At 36.8% G+C, this 24,199-nt stretch overlaps 1 protein-coding gene across 2 annotated transcripts; it reads right to left on the bottom strand.

Moving 5' to 3' along the window:
• Positions 1-11,477: 11,477 nt before the first annotated feature.
• Positions 11,478-22,810, bottom strand: LOC129744987 (thioester-containing protein 1 allele S3-like). Of its 2 annotated transcripts, XM_055737810.1 has the most exons (11): positions 22,648-22,810; positions 22,374-22,587; positions 21,629-22,301; positions 14,670-15,020; positions 14,380-14,600; positions 14,124-14,315; positions 14,018-14,060; positions 13,850-13,955; positions 11,939-13,793; positions 11,718-11,871; positions 11,478-11,636 (listed from the first exon to the last, which is right to left on the bottom strand). In XM_055737810.1, exons 1-11 carry the CDS (start codon positions 22,719-22,721, stop codon positions 11,548-11,550), a joined length of 3,972 nt encoding a protein of 1,323 aa, XP_055593785.1. In that variant the 5' UTR covers positions 22,722-22,810; the 3' UTR covers positions 11,478-11,547. The 2 variants fall into 2 exon arrangements, with proteins under 2 accessions (XP_055593785.1, XP_055593784.1); XM_055737809.1 differs by having other exon boundaries at positions 14,380-15,020.
• Positions 22,811-24,199: the final 1,389 nt, after the last annotated feature.

The following is a 24,199-nucleotide window of genomic DNA, read 5'->3' on the forward strand; positions in this document are numbered from 1 at the left end:
CGAAAACTTGTCCGCTTCTTTTGATATGCGCGCCTCGCGTACTCTGTCATCATTCGGATGGTGTCCACCGTAGATATCTCGTTCCGAAAACCAAACTGGCTGTTTGACAGTTCACTTTGGCCTTCTGTGTAGATATTTAGTAAGTTAGTTTGTTGAATATTATCCTGCACAGCAAAAAAAAATGTAACGATGGCCGATGTAATTTCTGTGACCGACAGGATTTTCGCTAAAATATTACATCAAAATGATGTACACAACGCGAACAAGTCATGTAGTGTAATATCTCAACCTTCTATGTAATACTGCATCAAGTAGTCAATGTTATTTTCAATTGACGTTTGAAATTTTATCAATATCAAAAACTAAGAAACGGATTGCGGGGCTCAGGAGGATTTGTTCTGCTGGTAAGTACTATCAAATTTCATTAAAATTCTTAGCAAATCCACATCTCCGAACTGATTCTCATATTTTTATTGTTTTTAGGCTATTTGCCCAAACCACCAATCCCAAACAAATTCGAGGCTTTTAAACATCAAGATATGAAGATAAATATTTTATGTTGTTCATCCTCTCAGTAATTTTTCAATTAATTTCTAACAGAGACTATCAGTTCTAGCTTGCAAACACGAGAGCTTGGTCATCCCAAGGACGTGGATTGGAATTTTCTGATGTGTGAAACGCTGACCAAGAATACAATTGAATGTCTATGTATTGTTCCATCATTGTGCAAGAGGCCGAAACTCAAGTTATGTTTTGAAAAGGAAGTGGATTATGTCAGAAGTTTTCAGAACTGAGGAAGTTGCAAAGCAAACAAAAAGAATTTGTGTTCTGGACGTGTCCTCCCTTTCAAAAGGTTAATCGATCGCTTCAAAAAAAAAAACGATTTTTCCAGACAGCCCAAGAAAAACGATCCTATTTTTAGATTTAGATAATGTTGTCCAGATAATTTAGGTGATAGTTTTACTTATATTGTTAGGCTCGAGGCTTCTCAAGAGACAAATAATGTATACAAAAATTAAACTTTAACATCAAGCTTATCTGATTTATGACAAATATTCAATTAAAAAATTATTGATGAGTGAAAGTATCTAATTCTGATTTACTTTTCAAATCCCTGAACTCCGAGAAACAAATCAAAGTCTGAACTCTGAGACTAATATTTGAATATTGACAAATTATCCTAAATCAATAAAAATTTATCCAAAAAAAGTTATGCTAAATCTAAACGACTCGTATCGAAAGCCTTCTATTTTTTGTATGCTCGAATCCGTCTACTACGTTACAATCATTTCGTGTAATTTTGTACATCCTATGTGTGCAAAAGCTTGAACATCAAAATTATGTAATATTAGGTACCATTTGCGACTCAAGTTATGTGCACGTTTTCGATGTAATATCACAATACTTTTTTTGCTGTGTGTTCAGTAGTTCACCAAGGGTGTCCAGCAGACAAATAAGTCTGTACGATTAGAGATGCTCTGGGGGGTTTCCCGGTTTCGGTAGTAGTAGTAACATCAACTTCGCCGTTTTTCACAGATTGGGGAAAGATCCTTCGTCGAGACAATTTGTAGCACCACTCTGAAAGTATCCGGAACAGTCTGTACCGCCACCTTCAGTACTGCATTTAGAATTCAGTCTGGACCAGGAGCCTTATCCACCGCGAATTTTTGAGAAATAGCCACAGAACTCGTTCGTTACCTGATCTAGGTCGTGAGCTCCCACGTCGTACGGGATTAGTGGGCACTACGTCGAGCAATGATGCGGGAAAAAAGTGCCAAAATCTCTTTCACTTTTCCGGTTACTTTTCGGTTGGCGACCTTGGGCCACCGAATCTTCAGCAGAAGATGTGCAATCTCGTTATGGTTAATGTTAAGCTGGATTATTTCCAGTTTTACTGGCTTGCCTTTACATATGCCGGGCAGTCCAAGCCACCAGTTTCGTGGACATTGTCATCCGTCTGCTTGCACAGCATGCATTTCGACTGATTTCTGTATTCTCGAGCGAAGTGTCCCTCTTCACCGCATCTTCGATAGCTTCGTGACCGGCCAGGTCCGTTAAAGCTTCGGGATTGATTACCAAAGTCCCAGCTAAATATTGAAGCAGTGTTGCATCTATTTCGGTATGCTGGGCGCGGTTCTAAAATGCCCTACTGACCACCTAACTCTTACACTCCCTACCGTCAGTAGCGTGTTGGCCGCTGTTTGTGAGGAGCAAATCGTTGCAATCTGCATTCCACCATAGGTCTTTCTAAGCCTTATGGTTTCTGGTTCGCTGCTCATGCCACTTATGCTGCAGAGTGCTTTCTTGAGCTCCTTCGCAATGGTGAACTCATCCAGTTCATATCATTCTACAGCTGCAATCTGCGAAGGCATTCGGACAGTCACTTTTTCGATTAGGGTACTTTCCACCAGCACCTTGAAGTTTGAAGTTGGCGCTCTTTGCAGTCGGGTCCTTCTTCAGCTCGAGAACCATCCGAGTGCCTCCAGCGCTGCTTTCTCCATCGGCTTCCTAGTAGTCCGTGCGCAGCCTTTTCTTAAACGGGTCGTTGACGACAGGAGAGTCGCGATCTCTTTTTGTTGTTCTCTTCGGCTTTGACTCCTTCGAAGGTCCATGTCCGTGCAATCAATTTTGCATCCTTCAGGTCCTTCTCCACAGCCTCGGCTTTTCCCACCAGCTCCGTCCGTTCCTTGACGGCACTCTGCAGAAAACCATCAATTTTGGCATCCAAATCTTAATGTGCGTGTGCTCGTAATTGGTGCTTCGCACAAACTTCTGCATCTTGTCGACCACGCCGGCTGCCTCCAAAAGGCCACACTTTTTGATGCTCTTCGGTGCACCACTTCCTACAACTGGGACCTGCTTCTCCTGCTGGGAACTGCTTAGAGTTCAGTGGACCCATCTGCGGCCGGAGTTCTCCCGCTTCCTTGGCAACTGTAAGCGTCGGATAACACTTTCATCGAGGTTGTAGCGATTGGTCGTGAGTAAAAGTAGTTTTCAAACATCACAGTGAGAGAAAATGATGGGTGGTGGTTTTCCCCAAATAATGCAGCCTTCAAAGCCGACGACAGCGCCCCAGGCCGCCAGCCAGGAAGCTTCAATACGTCAAAACCAGAAGGCCATCCACGGTAACCCACGCTGCTTGGTAACCACCCGATCGGTAGCGACGTCCGACGAGTTGACGAAGGCGGAGCGATCGTGTCCGCCATAATGGGAGAACAATGACCTTTACTCGCGGTTCAAGGCCGGTCAAAAGTGGCTTTCTGGTGCTGGCCCACTTCCAATAATACCACGACACTGTAAAGTGCATGACATCCAGCACACAAAATCCATCTAAGTAATAAAAGCCAGACACCAGGTAAGCCATGAATTTTCCTGAGTAATCCACAGAACGTACTAAGCTTCTTTTTTAAAGATATTACATGAGCAGACCAAGACATCGTGGAATCTAGAACCAATCCAAGGAATCGATTTCCTTTGGTTAAGCGAGCCGCCCTGAGGCCTTATTAGGGGGGTCCATGTAACGCCGGTGGGGTGGTAGGTTTTAAACTTACACGACCTACTTACCTGCCAATCTCCGCTCCTAACTGCTTCACGACTTTGCTTAGAAGAGGAGACCTAAGGAGTTCTCTCTTCCCAAAGACGAAGACCTCTGCATTCGTTCTCCTATCCTCTCCTCCGTCGTCCGAGCTAACGTCAGTTGTTTCGACGTTCCTTCTGTTTATAATGTTGTTGTTGTTTAAATTCAAGTTTAGTCCCACGAGTAGCAAGGGAAGTGTCCTGCGTTAGCGCAGTAAGGACTTCAATACTGTGGGGTGCGTCCCGGTGCCGCCAGAGTAATCAATGTCCAGGTCAGGGCTGTCTCCAACCGAGTGTCGATAGTGACCTTTGCGGGAAAGTGACCTGAGGACCTCCTGTTCCCGAATAAAGACCGTAACAGAAACCGAAAGGAATAAAAATTGGAACTTTGGCAACGTTCTCTAGCATGGAAACACGGAATGTTTCGAACTAGCAAGGCAAGCTGCCTTAAGCTAGTGGTATTGGGGTTGAGCGAAATCCGTCTACACTGGAAAACCCATGACACAGTCCGGTCAAGTCTTGGTTACTCTGACTTCGCGAAGGAGTTGGTTTTCTGTGCAGCTGGAAGTTTTCAGTCATTCATGTCTGAATTAACCTCATAAAATGGGAACTGATGAACAAAATAAGCCAGATTAGCAGATTATGATCATGGGTTAGAAACCTCAAGATGGTTCAACGTAAAGGACGAAGTGTTGAAAAGTGACATTCATATCTACTAAGGCGATTTTAACGCAAACATCGGTTCTGTTCGTTAGGACTTTGAACACATTAAAGTTCAAAAGTTGGACTGAGCATTTAGAACAATCACAATAAAAAAACTTGAAATCCACCAAAGCGCCTAGAATCGATTGCATTGTTGCTGATATGCTGAAAGCCGACTCTGCTTCGTTAGCACTAATGGTGTATTTTCGTTCCTGGTGATATCCGCCATTCTCTACCGATTGGCTTTTTGAAAATGCAGTAGACATCTTTAGGATGGAAAGGAGTCTCAGAGAAACAAGTTCACCTAATCGTCAAATGTGCGATAACGACGCGAAAACTGCAAGTTATAGGAATCTCTGCCTGCAGATATAATATGCGTTTGATGGCCTGGCAACGGGATCTTAAACGTACAACGATCGCCGGTGTCACCAAAATGCCAAAAAATTCGGGAGTTTCAGTGGAAATGGATTGGGTAAAGATCGGTAAGATCTTAACTTTTGTTGTAATTGCACCAAGCCATCGTGTCGTTTGAGTGGTGAACTGATGACAAATCCGGCCAAAACTGTAATGAGTGATCATGCTTGCGGATCGTGAACAGCAGGTGACCGTTCAGGCACTCTCCGACGTAAACGGTTGTATTTATTGTGTCAATAGTTACGAAATGTTCACAAAGCATACCACAGTGATATATATATGGCTTGTCAAGCCAGTATTCTTTTTCCTTATTCTACAGTGAAAAATTATGTTTCCGTTTCGTAAATACTTTGACCGTTCCGAACATTGTAATACTGGTCACTCAGATGCGCTTTGTAATCAATGATGATAATGCACACCGATTTTCCACGCAGCAGTTGATCATATAATTCATGCGCTCTTGGTTCGACGGAAGCAGCGTGTTTTAGACTCGGCATCTTCTGCTTCTTCTACGTCTTTAGTCCAAATCTTATCTTGGTACGAAGGACAGTGCCGAGAGAGGATCCACGTTCTTGGCCATATCCTTAACTGAGGCAGTTTTCTTACTGGTGTAAGCACGCATGACTTTTAAGTCTAAAGTTTTGTCCACCGTACCCGGATGTCGTCCAGTTTTTATTTGTCCTCGCAGCTACTTGCTGTTCCATGTTATGTCCATTGAATTAAAATTAATAACGTGACGGAGACTTACATCTCTGAGTGTGAAACCAGACGTATGGATTTATAATAAATAGCTGACGAATGATAAGAGCAGGTATCTTATCAATCGTACAGCCTCACTACCACAACCCTGAGTATTATCATTCTACCTCGAAATATCTATCCATTTGACAACTGAGAATTTCAGTTGATTTCCTTTCGTGAGACAAACACATCATTTTGGCGACGAGAAAATCGGATTGCGCGTAAGTTTTGAGGGAGTGATAAAAGTATTTATCGACTGCGAAATAAATTTTCGGTATACGGTCAGAAGTGCCTTTTTAGTGCGAAGTGATAGTTGGTTTAAATCCCGGCCGCAGGAATACTTTCCGCATTTCAGCTGGTTGGATCTGACTGGTGTTGTTGCGGCGCGCCAGAAGTTATAGTTTACTTTCACTGAGGCAATTTTGATCAATTGAAAGTGGTTAATTTTTGGTGGATACATTTCGGCAGCAGGAATCTTTTCCGCGAGAAGCACGGTAGAAAAAGCTGGGAAACTTGTGCTAAGGTTATTGACCTTTTCGCCGATATCAACAAAAAAAAAGTTTCGAACTCTGCTAGTTGGGTCTGGATTACCATTTTGTGGAGGAAACCGTAAGTAATTGATTGTAATAGACAATTGAAGAGAACAATGCGGTAGAGCCAGCGGCCTTTAATAATTGGATAATTGTTGGCCATATTGTTAGAGTTCGGAAGTTATTGTTCTGTAAGTGTTGCATTCCGAGACTGCCATTTTGAAGAAATGCTTTGCTTCTAGGGTACATGTACCTACAGTGGAATTGAAATAAAATTTCATTTTTGCTTTTTTCCCAACGCATTTATAAGCGACATATCTGAATAGCTTGAACAATTATTCAGATGCATTTTTTGTAAATAGTAAATAACTTTTATCTTTCGTTTATAGCTATATTTTGTGACTCCGGATTGGGGTAGATCATCATCCAACTAGTTGAGCCAATAAATCACCAGGGTTGTCTGATCGGCAAGGGTCGAACAACGCCATCATAGATTGGTTCGGAACCTCGGTAAGCGTATCTTGATTTCCTTTCAATTGAGCTACAGTGATTATTATCCATCACAAATTATTGATTTTCTAAAATTCATTTTGATTTTGACTTCTCCATTGAATTGAATCACGATTATTGTCGATATTTTTACGATTAAGTAACGAGTGATTTCAAATGGCTAATAATAACAACGCGAATAGCCTTATTGCATTGATCGAGCCTTACAGAAGAGGTACATCCTTTTGAAATTGGGTGGAAAGATTGAAATTTTGTTTCCAAGTGAACAATGTTCAGAATGATCAACGCAAACCTTTGTTGTTCACCTTGAGCGGCCCTTTGGTTTTTGATGAGCTTATGCTTCTCTACCCTAACGGTCAATTGGCCGCTGCAGACTATGACGATATGATTGACAGACTAAAACAAAGGTTTGATAAACGAGAAAGTTCCAGGATTCTTAGGTTCAGATTTACTACTCGGGATCAAGAACCAAATGAGTCTTTGGAAGATTTTATTTTATCTCTGAAAATGCTAGCAAAATTCTGTAATTTTGGCAAAGCTAAATCAAGTATGATTTTAGATCGTATTGTTGCGGGGGTAAGGGACGTAAATTTGCGTCAGCGTTTATTGGTTGAACAAAATTTAACCCAGGAGATGGCGGAAAACTTGGTGGCTACATGGGAAATGGCCCAAACTAATGCCTTTGCTATGGGTGGACAAGATCCTTTTAGTGGTATGTGGTATCGGTCGTTATGGACAGGTAGCGAATCTTAGGGGTCCAGTGAAATCTAGATTGGGTACACGACCAGCCATAAGGGATCTATCGTATGAATATAAAAATCATTATCATCAACAAGAAAGCTTTGAGGGTAGGCAACCAAGACGCTTCACTGGGACTATTCCAAAGGCAACAAGCGGAAACACTTCGTATCGCGAGGAAAAAAAAACGAAAACCGGATTACAAGAACACTGTTTGCGACTTTTGCAAAATGAAGGGTCATCCGAAAAGGAAATTTTTCAAACTAAAAAATTTGAAAAAGCAAGCAGTCAATTTTGTAGACAATTTGAATTGGGGCCACGAAAAGGACTTGAGCGAATTGTTCAACCGTATGCGACCAAGAGTTTCAGATTCGGATAGCGATGATAGCGATTCAGGTAGTTTTCAATGAATGCATTTGACTTCAAGCAATGGGATCAGCAATCCATGTCTGCTGTGTATTAATATTGAAGGGAAATTTATTCAGATGGAGGTTGATTGTGGTTCTTCTGTAACGGTGATGGGTATTAACCAATTTAAAGCTCTTTTTGATTAAAAACTGAAAAAAAAACTGATAAAAGTTTAATTGTTGTGAATGGCTCTAAATTACGAATTGCAGGTGAAGCCAAAGTATTAGTTAAGTTTAAAGATATTGAAACTAATCTGAAAATTATTATTCTTGATTGTTCTCACAGTTTTATTCCTCTTTTAGGAAGAAATTGGTTAGATATATTCTATTCTGACTGGAGAAATTTTTTCACAAATTCCTCCTCGGTACAAAATTTAAACTCATGTTCTATTGAAGAAGTTATTAATGACGTGAAACAAAAATTTTCCAATGTTTTTAACAAGGACTTTTCTTCTCCAATTGTGGGTTATGAAGCTGAACTAATAATCAATGATGAAAAACCAATTTTTAAATAGGCATGTACCTTACAGGATGAGGGACAAAGTTTCCGAATATCTTGAGAACCTTGAAAAGCAAAATGTTATTACTCCAATTACAAATAGCAAATGGGCTTCTCCAATAGTTATTGTTATCAAAAAAGACAACGAAATTAGACTTGTGATTGACTGCAAAGTGTCTATAAACGAAGTTTTGGTCTGTTGTGGTATGAGCCTACTTGGTTGAATGATTCGACTGAATCAAAGCAATCGAAAGATTCCTTTTAATTCAACCACGGTAAATGAAAAGTTCATATACCAGTATTTCGATAGCAACTTACTACCTTCTTCAGTGAAACGAAAACGTTCACTGAAGAAGGTAGTAAGTTGCTATCGAAATACTGGTATATGAACTTTTCATTTACCGTGGTTGAATTAAAAGGAATCTTTCGATTGCTTTGATTCAGAAGTTTTGGTACCTAATACTTACCCACTTCCAGTTGCTCAGGATCTTTTTGCTAAATTGGCAGGTTGTTAGGTTTTCTGCTCTTTAGATCTTGAAGGAGCATATACTCAACTATCACTATCCGAAAGGTCAAGAAAATATATGGTAATCAACACATTTAAAGGGCTTTTTTCACATAATCGGCTTCTACAAGGAAGTGCATCTAGTGCAAGCCAATTTCAGGCGGTTATGGACAAGGTTTTGGAAGGATTAGAAAAAGTTTTTTGCTATCTCGATGATGTGTTAATTGCTGGTTTAAATTGGGATGATTGCAAACAAATGCTTTATTAGGTGCTAGAAAGGTTAGCAAAAGCCAATATCAAAATTAAACCAAACAAGTGTAAAATTTTTGTTAACGAATTAGTATACTTAGGTCATACAATAAGCCAAAAAGGATTGATGACATGTTCGGATAAAATTTTAACTGTTCAGAAAGCAAAAGCGCCAACTAATGTTAGCGAACTCAAATCATACTTAGGGTTGATAAATTATTTCAACAAATTTATTCCGCATTTATCAAGCAAATTGTATTACTTGTACAATTTACTAAAAAAGATGTCAAGTATGTTTGGGATGAAAATTGTGACAGAGCATTTAGAAAAAGTAAAAATTCCTTGCTTTCAGCGATAGTTTAGAATTTTACGATTCCAATAAGCCGATAGTAGTTGTTTCTGACGCTTCCGGCTATGGTTTAGGAGGAGTAATAGCACATATTGTAGATGGTTTTGAAAAACCAATATGTTTTACCTCTTTTTCGTTAAATGGCGCTCAAAAAAAGTACCCTATACTTCATCTTGAGGCTTTAGCCTTGGTCTGCACTATCAAAAAGTTTCATAAATATCTTTATGGTCAAAAATTTCAAGTTTTCACCGATCACAAACCATTAGTTGGAATTTTTGGGAAAGAGGGACAGAACTCAATCTACTTAGAACTAGACTTAGAAATTGTAAGTGAATGTTTAATGTACCAAGGTAGAGTAGTAATACCACAAATTTTACAAAGTAGAGTTCTTAAACTTTTACATGCCAATCATGCAGGGGTGGTCAAAATGAAACAATTGGCGAGAGGCACTGTTTTTTGGTGTAATATAAACAAAGACATTGAAAACATTGCAGCTAATTGCGATATTTGCAATAGCAGAGCTGTGATACCTAAACAAAAAGTTGAGTCGAAATGGACTCCAGCCTTAAGACCATTTAGTAGGCTACATATCGATTTTTTTCACTTTTCTAGTCACACCTTTCTTCTTATAGTTGATAGTTTTTCAAAATGGATAGAAGTAATCTGGATGAAAAGGGGTACTGATAGCGGGAAGGTTTTAATAAAACTAGTGGAATTTTTTTCAAGATTTGGGTTACCAGATATTTTGGTGTCAGACGGAGGTCCTCCTTTCAACTCACATGCCTTTATCATGTTTTTGGAAAACCAAGGAATAAAGGTTATGAAAAGTCCACCTTATCACCCAGCCAGCAATGGTCAGGCTGAAAGGTTAGTGCGTACCGTTAAAGATGTTCTGAAAAAGTTTTTCCTAGATGCAGAGTACTCACAACTGAACTTAGAAGATCAAATCAGTTTATTTCTTTTCAACTATAGAAACTTTCTATCAAGTGATGGGAAAAGTCCATTTGAAAAAAATATTTTCCTTCAAACCAAAGACCTTATTTGACTTAATTAATCCTACAAAGCATACTAAAATTTCAAATAAAAACTTATTAAGAGATGATATAGTGGTACCTAACAAGGTTGCGGCTTTTCCCAAAAGGGTGGTGGTTGATCCTCTAGATGAACTAACTGAAGGTGATGAGATTTGGTATCAAAACCATAATCCGCACAACCCAGCTAGATGGATAAAGGCTACATTTTTAAAACATTTTTCACCCAATACAATACAGATACTTGTTGGAAACGCAGAGGCAATGGCCCATCGACATCAAGTCCGGACAGTTGAGTTGGAACATCGGGTGGTACGGCCAAACGTCTGGAACGCTATGAACAAAAAAATGACTCAAACGAACGAAAATGATGAGAGGCTGAGACAAGCGGCCAACCCCAGAAAGCGTAAGCAACAAGAGTCACTGGCAAATTCCGGAGACACGCTCGAGCCACGACGGTCAAAGAGGATTAGAAAGCAGAACAAGGATGAAGATTATGAATATTAAGTGAATTGAATTTTGAATTTTATGAAAGCTTTTAATTACAAATTCTGATCGATAACTGTTGATCGAATTTATTTTTTTTAAAGGAGGAAAATGATGTTATGTCCATTGAATTAAAATTAATAACGTGACGGAGACTTACATCTCTGAGTGTGAAACCAGACGTATGGATTTATAATAAATAGCTGACGAATGACAAGAGCAGGTCTCTTATCATTCGTACAGCCTCACTACCACAACCCTGAGTATTATTATTCTACCTCGAAATATCTTAACTATCCATTTGACAGCTGAGAATTTCAGTTGAATTCCTTTCGTGAGGCAAACACATCATTCCATACTTCCGAATCGAATTTCAGACTGCTCCAATGCTTATTTCTTCCATTTTCGTTAACTGACTTAGCGAAATGTTGGAACTGCTTCTCATTTTCACGAAAACTGTGAAATGTGGAGCTCACAATACAGAGATTATTTTTTTTATTTTCGTAGTATTCCGTCTCACGACATAACAATACACAGAGTTTTAAGTTAAACTGTAAACAACAATTCCCAGCAGAAATCAGATGTTTAAACGTCATCCGGAATAAGCAGAGTTGTATCAAAATCGTATTTATACATACTGGGACATTCTATAATACAATTTTTAAAAATTTTAACCTGGTGTTCTTTAGTCTTCAGCTCTACTAAAAAAATATATCTTAAATTGGTCATCCAAAAAAGCTACTAGAGAGATATATATTTTTTATTTAAAAAAAAGTTTTTTCATTGAGCTCGATTGATTCCTGTTAATTCTTATTGGTCACACTCAGCTGGGCAATCATTTTCACAAACTTCACACACGCTTGGTTGTTTACCATCGAAATAGCGAATAGCAACACGCGCTGAGATAAAAAAAAATGAAAAAGAAAAAAACAAACATTACTAAACTGTTTTCAGATGAATTAAGTATGAGTTAAACTTACAATTATCGTATGCGTCATAGACTCGAACCGTTCCGGAGATTTGCTGAAGTACCGTACTTTGTTGGAAACCCGTTACTTTGATGCACTGGTAGTAGACCGGTATTGTGTCAAAGTACAGTAAAAGCGTCGTTTCGCCGTATTTGAGCTGGAGTTTCTGGAACGAAGAAAAAACAAAAAATATTAGTATTTTTATTATATGATAACTCGTTTAAAAAATCTACCTTAACGAAATCCAAAGCTTCGAGTTCCTCCACGGATTCATCCAGAGCGATATACCCACTGGGGAAAGTGATCTCCATCAGTACGAACCACGGTTCTTCATAGCTTTCCCGGGGTAAGAACTTGGTACAGATTGACAGATCCAGGTAAAATTCCGTTGATGTATTCAAGGTGTCTACTTTGAGGTCAAAACGTGGATGCATGTTCAGGATGTTGGAACTATAGCTGTAGTCGATGCGGAACATACCGAATCCGGTTCCGTTGGCCGAGACCTGAACTGATCGCGTACTCGGCGGAAGAGTCAGTTTCTGTTCGGTTAAGGAAGATTCGGCATCGATACGAATGGTATGTTTTTGCTTTCCGTACGCTATGGATACGTCGTAGTGGTTGCGGGTCGTCGAAAATGTGTGAGCGTACAAAGCTAGCCCCTCCAGTGCAGTGAATGTGGTTTGTGTGTTGAAAAAGTCGTTTCGTTGTTTGGCAATTATCCAGTTCACAATGTACTTGGTTTCAAATGGTAGATTTATAGCTAGAAACAATAACAGTCCAAAGCCAGTTGCTTCAATGCTCAAAGGACCAGCATCCCACCAACGCATCTGCCGCGCCCTATCACTACTTGATACTTCTATAAATTTGTCCAGCACAGGTTGCCTCGAGGTATGGTTAAATATTTGTAGAGCAAACGCTGTCATAGAGAGGGTGTACAAGTTTGAAAATTGCTGATGATTCGAAAGCAAATATTTGCAACCGCTATCAAGAAGTTTTCGGTAATTATCGATCAATTCACGATCCTCAAGAAAAGCCAGCAATGTAAAGGCTGTAAGAGTTGCTTTGTCTCGGTGAGCTTCTTCTAAACTGTATTTTTGATCTTTGCTTAGTTCAGTGAAGGATCCTTCCGAATTTTGTTGTTTTCCCAACCATTTGAAAGCTTGGTCAATAACTCGGTTATCTACAGTGACAAAGTTTGAAGCTCGCCGCAAAGTTCTGGCAACGAGTGCTGTTACGTAAATACTTCCGGTGTTGTCTTCATTTCCGAATAAGCTGAAAGAACCATCAATACGTTTGAATTTCAGCAAGTTTTGATAACCTTTTTCCAAGAACAGTATAGCTCGGTCAGTCACCCTGGCTTTGTATGTGAAGGTGACTCCATTGTGTTCAAGTAAAACGAGGCTTGGAATCATGTGCAATGCGTTCTGTTCTGCATTTCCATGCGGAAGTCTGATGCTGTCCTGAATATCATTTACTGAATTGCCAATAATATCACCCAAAATGGTGAAAGTTATTTCTTCCGAGTCAGTATCAATGTGCCTCGGAATATTCAAATTAAAATCTCTGAACTCTTGCCTCCCTGAATCTAATTGGATGAATCGCTTGATATCCTTTTGATAGTGTAAACTTTCTGTGGTCACACGCAACTTGCGAATAACGGAATCCCTCAATTCAGTACCTTCCGCAATCACCTTGACTTCGATATCACCCAGTTTTTTCGGGCGTATCATAAAATTCACCGTTGCCGCTGAATACGGATCGATTACGGCATTCTTGGCCTGATAGCTAGCATCCAAACGACCACGGTTATCAGTCAGCTCGAATTCGTGTTTCGTGTTCTTCAACGTAACTCCAACGTACTGAACGTCATCTCGGTTGTTGAAGATGCTGACCTCAACTACGGCTATTTCACTCTTCTTTATCAAATTCGGTAAGTTTATCTTCAAGAACCCTGATTTGATAATTTTCAACGAAAGTGGTTGCTCGAGGATCCCTAGTCCGTACTGAGGACTAATCGAAAAGGCTGACACTTCCCAGGTGGTTATTGAGTCAGGAGCGTTGCTATTGATTTTCAGCACTCCAGTGGATCTAACAGAACAAAAATTTTTTTAGGCGATAAAGAAATAAGAATGTTGACAAGTTACCCAGAATTGTGAAGATCGTCCCATAGCCAGGTTTCTGGAAAATTTCTTCTCGGTTTGATATAAGCGTCTTCTTCGTCACTATCTTGATTGAACCGGGAGGTTACGGCTGAAAAAAATATCAAATATCTTCTAAAATTGCTAGGCAAGAGATATTGTAAGATGAAATACCTGGCATGGTTGCGGCATTACTTAGAAACAGGATTTGTGAATCCTACGAAGTATAAATAAAGATTAAGTTTAAGGGATTGAACAACGTAAGCTAAGAACTTCTTACTTCCTCTGAACGAGTAGCTGATTTTAGGGCCTTCAGCACAACGCTCTGGGTAAGTTGATTCCCATCGAGACCTAGAAGCAGAACACTCCGATCGATGGCCAGCAATCCTACGGATGAGTTGGGTTGGGTTTCGGCAAGGAATCGTACCTTCTCTCCGGGAGTGAATTCGTCGGTTACGGTGCTCAGCTCTATCTGTAGTAAGAATTTACACTTCGTATTATGCTTGTCTTCATTCTCCAAAAATCTGTAGGCTTACCGAATTCCGAAAGAAAGGAACGTCCATTACCAAATCATCGCTCAGTAGATAGCCATTGTGAATTGTGAAAACGGTAACCTTGACCGTTGGGAACATTTCGGAGGTAACTTTCACACTAAACACCGGTGAATTTCCGTTAACGTTTATCATTTCCATTTCCAGAAATTTATTCCCAGACGATACATGATAGGCAAGTTTCGTCAGAGGAACAGTAGATTGGACTTGAAAGGATACCAACTGATCTAGCATTACTTTTTTGGTAATTTGCGACAGCTGTAGTGATGCGTTACCTTTGGAGCGATCCTTACTGAGATCGAAAGATTTAGAATCTTCCTGGAATTTTACGGTTAGTTTGGCACTGCTGGCTTCCTTCGGAATTGAAAGTGACAACGGAATTGAACCATCACCAGCTGGGTCAACTTGTAGCACGGTAGTCTTCTCAAACTTCTTGGCCCCGGAGTAAGAAATTGTTATCTCTACTTCATCGGTAGGCGTCGGTAGCTTATCCCCGAGATGATCTTTAAATTGTACCCAACACTTATACGGCTGCCCAGGAATGAAATATTTCGAAGATTTTTCCAAATGGATTTGATAGCGATGTTTGAAGACTGGTATGAAATTTTCGGCAGTTATTTTATTTCCTGGAATAAGATAAACGTATTAGATAGAAATATATAAAAAAAACCTTAGCCGTTAGAATAAAACAGTTGGGGGAGTAGGGCGCAACCCCTGGAGAATTTATTCAGTTCATTTTTTTTAGCTTTCGTTATTAAGCTCTTGTTTTCATTGGCAATTGTACGATTTGTTCAACATTGGAAATTGTAGTTAAAGACTCTGAAACTCGACGTACTGAGTGAGTAAGACGTTGAGTGATACTTTCCTTAAGACTCAAAATAATGGCTTAAATATTTTTAGTTGTGTTATTCGAATTCAAATTAAATTATTGCTACAGGGGAAATAAAGTTGGCCACACGAGGCAAGATATACACTCTCAGTTTTGGCGAAACTGTGTGTTTTTTAGCCTTATTTAGAAAAGCACTTTCTAAAAAAGTTTATTAACTGTTTACTACCTTACAGGCCCCGGGCGAAGGACTCGCTCATGGGAGGGGGGGAGGGGGGTGAGGGGTTTCAAAATTCGAAATTCAAAATCCAGATTTTCAAAGTTTTTTATCATTTCTCTTTCCAGCAAGTCATCAATAAATTATTTAAAATGATGTTTTTTATTTTGAGCAAGACATTTGCTTAAAAATAAATACTAAGCAATTAAGTTTACAAATCTAACATCAATATTTAAGAAAACACAGAAAACGAAGGCGATTTAAATTTTTTAATAAAACTAGAGTTTGAAGCTTCCGACAGAAGAATAATAAAAATAAAATTTATCAATTTAACCTTAAGTCTAGGAAGAACGAAACTAAATTCAAATTCTAAGATAAATGTCAGTCCAGGGAAGAAAATAATCATGATTTGGAATTGTTCAGCAAAACTATAATAATTGTTGTTTATTAATCGTTGAAACATTCGTTTATTCATTTTAAATTGAAGGCTTGATTGTAATATTCCGCTGTAATATTTTAAATTTAAAGAAATATTGAATTACTATTTGAATTGTGAAATCTTGATAAAAAAAAACCATTTTGAGCTTGAGAGAATTTATTCGAAACGCATACATATGTACCTACATGATGATTAAATCAATTTTGATAAAAAGAAGAATAAAAATTTTTCTTTTAAAAGTACCAGTGATTAAAATCAGAAATGAAATCATTTTTTATTTCATCCAGTTATAACCTGAAAGTCTGAAATAGTTCATTTCTGAAGTTCACAATAATTACTTCATATATTGATAAAACAACATGTTCAGTTCATCATTGAAAGCTACTATTGCCAAAGAACAGGTTGGGAAATGGGTGATTTCTTAAATAATCAATATGAAACTTATAAAAATTAAAATAATAATTTTGAAATTTTGTTGTTAATATTGAAAGTCTGAATTAACATACACATTATTTTTCCCTGAAGATGGTGCCAACAGAGAACCGAAACGTTGGATAGATAATAAATTAATGTTCGGACATTGATTTATTATCTATCCAACGTTTCGGTTCTCTGTTGGCACCATCTTCAGGGAAAAATAATGTGTATGTTCATTGTTATGGAGCTTGAGTAGTATATTGTCGGTTTGTTAGTCGATTGGTAGTTGGCATATAAGAAACGGTTTGATATCCTTAACTATGGCGGTCACAAAACAGTTGTAAATAAAATTTAGACTCAAATTGGTTTATTGAATAATATATTGAACATTTGGAATGACATAAACGATTTTTTCAATCAATATTTTTAGTATTAAAGTAAAGGATATTAGATTTTAGATTTTTTTTGCTTATTCTGTAGACCATCGTTGGAGGTTAATGTCTGTAGCAAGGTTTCCTACTAGCCGATGTATAAAATTAGTATGAGATGAATAAATTTTGAAGTTAATATAGTTCTTGTTACACTTCTTAATAAAAACTTATTTTTAAGACGAGGTAGGGGTTTGCTGCTTGAAAACAATTATTTTATACACTTTTTAAGAATTTCCCGGTACTTTGTTGAAAATATTACTCGAAAAAATCTCCATGGAGAGGGGACTTAAAAACAAGTTTTTATAATGATTATTTTCATGAAACAATTTTTTTTACCCACTTACTCACTGGTCGGTGATTTTATCGGGCCAATTTAACATTTGAGTGATTTCAAAAAAAAAATTATCTCTGTTTTCCAGCCCTGATCTTGAACAATACAAGAAGTTTTCGTTTCAATTTCTTTAGATTATCAAATATACTCTCTTGATACATGATTCCGAGAACCGGTAAGTTTTGCAATGTGCACCTTAACACATTGCAGACTAAATATAAGATATCTCATTTTTCGTTTGCCGCGAACGTGCTTCATACAGAACCAGAACTCATGAAACTATATTCCACAAAATTAATCACAAAACTTTCTATTACTCAAAGATATTAAATTTAAAAAAAAAAACGATTCATTGGATTCTGAGATATGAAATGCCGAGTATCGGTGTTTTTTTGGCTTCTAATTCTTCACGGTCTTTAATATGTTTATGGACGAATGAATAGTAAGTTTTATTTTATTTTATAAGGCTTTTCGTGAGATTTTTTTCTGTCTTGTAATTTGAACTCAGAAGTAAAATATAAACTCTAGATTTCCCAAATCTTGTTTGGTTTTATACATTAGCGTGCCACAGGCCCGTGCGAAGGACCCGTCAAAAATAAACAATAAAAAAGGAAAGAAATTTCTAACACCCTTTCTTTACTCATGACTACCACACAAACTAAAAACAAATTGGACTGGGATTGTTTTTTTTTTCAAAATTATTTTCTTTATTCTGAACTAGAAATTTGCACCAACAGAATTTCTAGGCTAATTTAAAATAAACTTTTCCAAAACACAGAGCTTAAGAGAAATCTGGATTCTTAAATAAATATCCAATCAGATAAAAAACTTACCAAGATTTTTTTTGGAAAATGAAACATGAGCTATCAAAGAACGAAAGAACATAAGCCGTAAATATCATGAATTTTTTGAAAAAGATACAACGGCCACCGGCAGGCCGTTGTATCTTTTTCGAAAAGTTCATGATATTTACGGCTTATGTTCTTTCGTTCTTTGATAGCTCATGTTTCTCTAATTTTTTCCATCACCTACGAAAATGTGATTATTTTCAGGTACAAAGATGTACAAATCGATTTCATAACATCAGTATTGACGATTTAATCTAAAAAAAATTGATGAATAGTTTTTAAACTTTCAATCAAAAGTTTAAAAGTTAAAAATTATAAGCTCTGATTATTTTGTCACTTTTGATTGAAATTTTGAGTCCTGGAAAGAACAGAAGGTTGAAACTTTGTATTTCTTATTAAATTATATGAGGACCTTTAAGGCTTATGTGTCAAATACACAAAAAATCAGAATTAAAAAAAAACAAATTTGTTACAATTATTTCTAAAATTTGAATATTTCGACAAAAACATTCAACAAGTTATTGAAAGAATTGGAAAAAACTGTACTTTAAAATTCCGTTAATTTATTTGAAAATCTAAACAATATATGAAGATAAAAAAGATAAGTTTTTTAAAACATTTCAGGAGGTTTTTTCTAAATAATGACGCTTCACCATAAGAATTTACAAAATTTAATTGATGATTCAAGGCAACAGCATTTTGGTACTTTTTCAAATGGTTGGTTCGGTAGATCTCAGCGTTCTGAACTCGAATCTTTTATCGAATTTGGTCGAACACTTTGAGTTTTGGTGATAAGGAGTTTTAAAATGTATCACTTTTAAGTAATTGATAACTGATTAACTAAAGAACCTACATATACAAAAAAATACTGATTCTGATTCTGTTGATCATACTTCATTCAATTAAGGGATATTATTATGATGAAAATGATGCATGATCTAAAAAATGTAAAATTCCAAAGTTGAAAAAATGGAAAGATATCATTACAAGTACTTTTAATACAACTGAAGAAAGTGTAAAAAAAAACTTGATTTCATTTAACACATTTGTAAAAACCTGTAAAAAGATAACATGTTTTCTTAAAAAAACTAAAGTTCAGTTAATTTTAAAACTTCTTAAAAATTTGATAAATGAAAAAAGTAAAAAAACATAAAACTGCTATAACTTTTTTGTGCAGAACTCAAAATTTCTTGAATTCTCGAGGAAAGTTGATAATTCATTGAAAACTTTTATTTTTGAATGATAGGTTTCTGATTGGAGTTTTTTATAAACAATGCAGAAATTTCTCATATAGTTTTTACTTATTTTCAAAAGTCAAACAAAAAACAAAATAAAATTTAGTCGAAATTGGTTTCTTGAAGAATATTTCATATCAGCATAACATTTGTAATGAAATAAACGATTTTTTCAAATATAAATAATGGTTCGTTTAAAACTCTGTTCTTATATGGTTATATTTCTTAATAAAAACCAATTCTGAAGACGAAGTAGGGTTTTTGTATGCCAAGTTTTGAGTTCCCATACAAAACATCAATTGAATTGCAATTTAGAACCAAAGTTAGTTTCAATTCGTAAACGTCGAATAGTATCGTAGATCGAAATGTCTCAAGTCAAGGGTGTATTTAAGACTGAATTCCGCCGGCGGCGAGAAAACTTCTGGCTTGCTTGTTAACACTTATTTTCAAACACATTTCGACATCAAGTAATTCGGTAAAAAAATTTCTTGGCAAAAATCTTCATGGGGGGGTTGAACCCCTAAACCCTCCCCCCGTTCGCACGGCCTTGGCTTGCCAAAAGCTGCTCAAAGTTTGAGCGTAGTGACGAATATAGAAGGCGGACAAATTACTTTTTATCTGAGGATGGTCAAAAAGAGTAGACTGAAACATAAAACAAGCAAATAATTTTTAACAAAAACACCACAGAACAAAATTAACAAAAAGAAACCCAAAAAATTCGAAAAGCAATATGTTGTACAATAGACTACCCCAAATTTGTATGGGAAATTCAAAACCTGTAAAATGTTATGCGCTGCAGGCTAAAATTGATCCTAGGCCTAGTACAAGATATCATGCCAAATTTGGGGCAGATCGGATCACGGGAAGGGGTCGCTCAACAAGCCTTAAGTTTGTATGGGATTTTGAGACATTTTGTTCGGGAGAAACATGAAAAACCAGTTTTTCATCAATAACTTTGATTCCCGTCGGCTGATTTCTTTTGAAAACGGTTTTTCTTAAAGCCTAAACTATGAAAAATATTTCATTCGAAGGCTGCATGTCGATAAGAGTTGAGATAAAAAAGTTATTAGGCTTCAAAAATGGGCTAACTTTTTTAAGGATGGTATTCATCACTACTAATGAGTCGAGGCGGTCGAACATATTGACGCCTCATTAACAGTGATGAATACCACCGTAAAAAAAGTTAGCCCATTTTTGAAGCCTAATAACTTTTTTATCTAAAATCTTATCGAAATGCAGTCTTCGAATGAAATATTTTTCATGATTTAGGCTTTGATAAAAACCGTTTTTAAAAGAAATTGGCCGTCGGGAATCAAAGTTATTGATGAAAAACTGGTTTTTTATGTTTCTCCCGAACAAAATGTCTCAAAATCCCATACAAACTTCAGGCTCGTTGAGCGACCCCTTCTCGTGATCCGATCTGGCCCAAATTTGGCATGAGATCTTGTACTAGGCCTAGGATCAATTTTAGCTTGCAGCGCATAACTTTTTCAAAAGTCGGGTCATTTGGGGCACTCTATTGTATAATGTACATACATGAAATGATTGAGAAAGGTATATTTGTTTAATATTATATTCTTTAAAACATGGGTCTAAAATACTGATGAAGTATGCAACATTATATCGTCGTTCGGTAAAGGGTCAACGAAAAAAAATCTCCCAATTTCTTGAGCATATAAAAAGATTTTACTCAACTTTGAAAGTATGTTAAATCATAGAAATTTAACTCTAGTTAGGTGTTAGGTGAGGTTAGTGGCAGAGATGTATGGGACAAACTTGAAATAGTTGAAATGTAAAATGTAATTGCTTTAAGAAACTCTACTCAATAAAACAAAATAAAAAATCGTAAAAATAGAAGTGGGACGTTAAAAGTTCTAGGTTAAAAAGTAATTTTCTTATTGAATATATGTTTTTGAAGAATACATGATTAAGTTCATTCAAACCAAAAAGAACGCAATGATTTCTTTATAGTCACAGGAACTTTTTTTTTAAATGCATGCAATTGAAGAAATCATAAATGTTTGAACTTAAAAATTTAAACAATCATTAGTGTTGATCATACTGGGCTTTTTCCGCGTTTTCTTATGATTACATGAGATTAAAATTTAATTGTTTAAAAACATTTTTACAATACTTTAAAATATAGTTTCATAATAGTTCAAAAACCAGTTTCAGGTAGAAAGTCTATATAATGAGGACATAAAATAGAATAAGTAGAGCACCGAAATAGGAAAATTTTAGTTCAACTTCCAATTGAGACTTTGTATCAGGTAATATTGATTCAATATTATTGATTGTTGACGTGAAGGTTGTACACGTTATGTGAACATTTTAAGCTGATCAGAGAGATTACCATGAAATTTAAATGAAAAAAGAGAAAAAGCTATTCAACCATTTCATTGCGTAAATGTGTGTCGAGTTGTGCAAACGATTGCCAATGTATGGAACAGTAAACATATAATCTACATATATTGGACAGCTTTGACTTACTTGAATGGCCTTCCTGAATCGTCACCATAATCGGAACCTCCGTAAATTCTTCATCCAGCTCAGCCACGTTCAAAAGATCACCCATGTTGAATTTAACCCTCAAGCGACCATCAAAATTGAAAGTTTTCGAAAGTGTTTGCAGCCCCACGGCAGTAACATTTATGCTTCCTTTGACGATTCTCCCGAATCCGTAGTAGGCGTCGATATCGACAGTGAGTTCCTTATCTTGAACTGTGTAGGTTTTCGGTGTTCGAATACGAACTTCGTGCTGAGGAAGTCGATATTCGTCGACCGGAAACTGAACGCTATGCTCATCATCTCGAATCTTTGCGCTTATGGTCCAATTACCAAGGTTCGGTGCATTGGAAATATCCAGCTGTGTTTGAAATATTCCATTTTTGAGTCGACCAGTTGGCCACGTCTTGACGACGTTTTCGTCCGGATCGGATAGGGTTACGTGAATGCTTTTGAGATCCGGCAATGGCCGAGTTGACTCGTCCAGTACTATGACTCGAAATCGAACGGTATTGCCCGGCTTGTAGATGGGCTTATCGGTTTGAATTAGAACGATGTAGTTTTTATTCACGTAGCTCAGTGGAACGTCAAAGCTTGCTTCGACGCCTGATGTGAATTGAACTTTCAAGTTGTATTCACCTGATGTAATTGATGATGACTTGAAAAAATCAACAATAATATAATTTGATTAGGGTAACTTGGATGATGTACAATATCTCCTTATAGGTACCTGCCCAAAATCCAACACACCAATCTGGAATGCCCCAGAAGATCCTTCGGGTCCCAAAGAAAGTTGTTTTCCAAAAGTTACCTCACGACCATCGTCTTGAAAACCATGAAATTCAACATAAGCTTCTGTTGTTTCGTTTGAATCAAAAGAGGCTACCGCAAATTCGAATTTTTGTCCTTTGGTAACATACTGTGGAGCCATTACTACACAGTTTCTTGAAAACAAACATAAATATGTTAACGTATTGCTAATTGAATATTAAATTTATTCTTACCCATGATTGAGACCGGCAATGGATTTAACTGATAATAGCAGCAGGACCGCGTGTAAGCACGCTTCGCGTTTCATCTTTCAAGCTATTCGACGACTCGAAAGCAACTGAGCATAGATTCGTCGATGATCGCGCTTGGCCATGTCGACGATCGCTCTTTCAGTCATATCTTCTGGCTGTGGCGTTTTCCTTTCTCAGAACGATGAATGAATTGACCCTAGCTTCACCCCTCGAAAAGTTCTCTCGTTAGCGGGATGGAAGCAACAAGATACAAAACAAATTCGAAACCATAATCTTGGATTGTTGGGGAATCCCCGCTTTTGTTTACAGTTGCGTATGAATGTGATTCATCCGGTTTGACTAGATAGGGATGTTTCGCGATTTCATTGCTTCTTCAATGTGTATAGTGAAATCCGAAGAAAGATTCAGGCATTTTTTTTTTACTGTCTCTGTCTTCGTGTCGGCGCAAATTCGGTCTTAATAAATAACATGTTTCTATTTGTCCTAGCAATAAAGTAGAAATGCAATTTATTTTCAAAAAGGGTTTTCTGGGTGATATTTTAAATAGGCAAAAAATATCGTTGGGCGCACTACCTTTGTAAAGATGAGTAACTTTATTTTTTAAAGCACACTTTAGATATCATGTTATAAATAGAAAAAGTGGTGAAGGCAATTGAATTTTCTATGCACTTGAAGAGGTTTTCAAATTTTATAACAGTAGTGATATTTTGTGCTGTGAATCGGATCGCGAGAATTTTGAATGTAAGCCACTATAATGAATAATTTCAGTTTTTTGTATCCTTTTTATTACAAACTAGCTGATTTTACTCGGCCTTGCCCGGGTTCACATAAAATATAAATCAAAATGAATCGTTTGACTTTTCGAAATTTTGGAAGTTTTATATTCATCATTATAAGAAATTTGGCCCAAGTTTGGCCATGTTAGTTTTGTTAGTCTTTTTAAAGTTTTTATTGAGAATATTCACTGTTCATCGTTTTCGTAGTTATAAGATTTTAATTAATGGAAATTCAATCCATCCTAATTCATCTTTTCATGAAAAACATTTTTTACGACCATCATTTTTTAGGAAGGTTGAATAGATTTGGCCTAATAGTTTTATCTTCAAAAGATTAAACTGCTTTTTTTAATCTTTTCCATCCCCTATCTAATGAAAATATCTGTTAAAGATTATCCCACTTTTCAATATGGATGATCTCCCTGTAAAATGGTATATTTAAGTTTCATTTACTTAGAAATTTCTTAATAAACCTCCGAACTTTGTTGAAGCATGTTGAAAACTCACTTTGCATGTTTTCATTTGCGTGTGTGAATTTTTTCGCTTTTCAATTTCGCTCTGTTTTCTTATTAGTTTACCTTAAATGTTGAAAGTTCTACTAATAGATTTTTGAAGTTATCCAAAACAAATCATCTCGAAAACACCATTTTTATGAAAAAGGTTTTTTTTGAGTTCTGTTTTTTTTCATGGGCAAAAAAATACCATTAATGGATGGTAGAATCTACCACATTGGTCTTCAATGATAACTCAAAAGTTGG

Source organism: Uranotaenia lowii, chromosome 2 (genome assembly GCF_029784155.1).
Source record: "Uranotaenia lowii strain MFRU-FL chromosome 2, ASM2978415v1, whole genome shotgun sequence".
NCBI classification, from domain to species: domain Eukaryota; kingdom Metazoa; phylum Arthropoda; class Insecta; order Diptera; family Culicidae; genus Uranotaenia; species Uranotaenia lowii.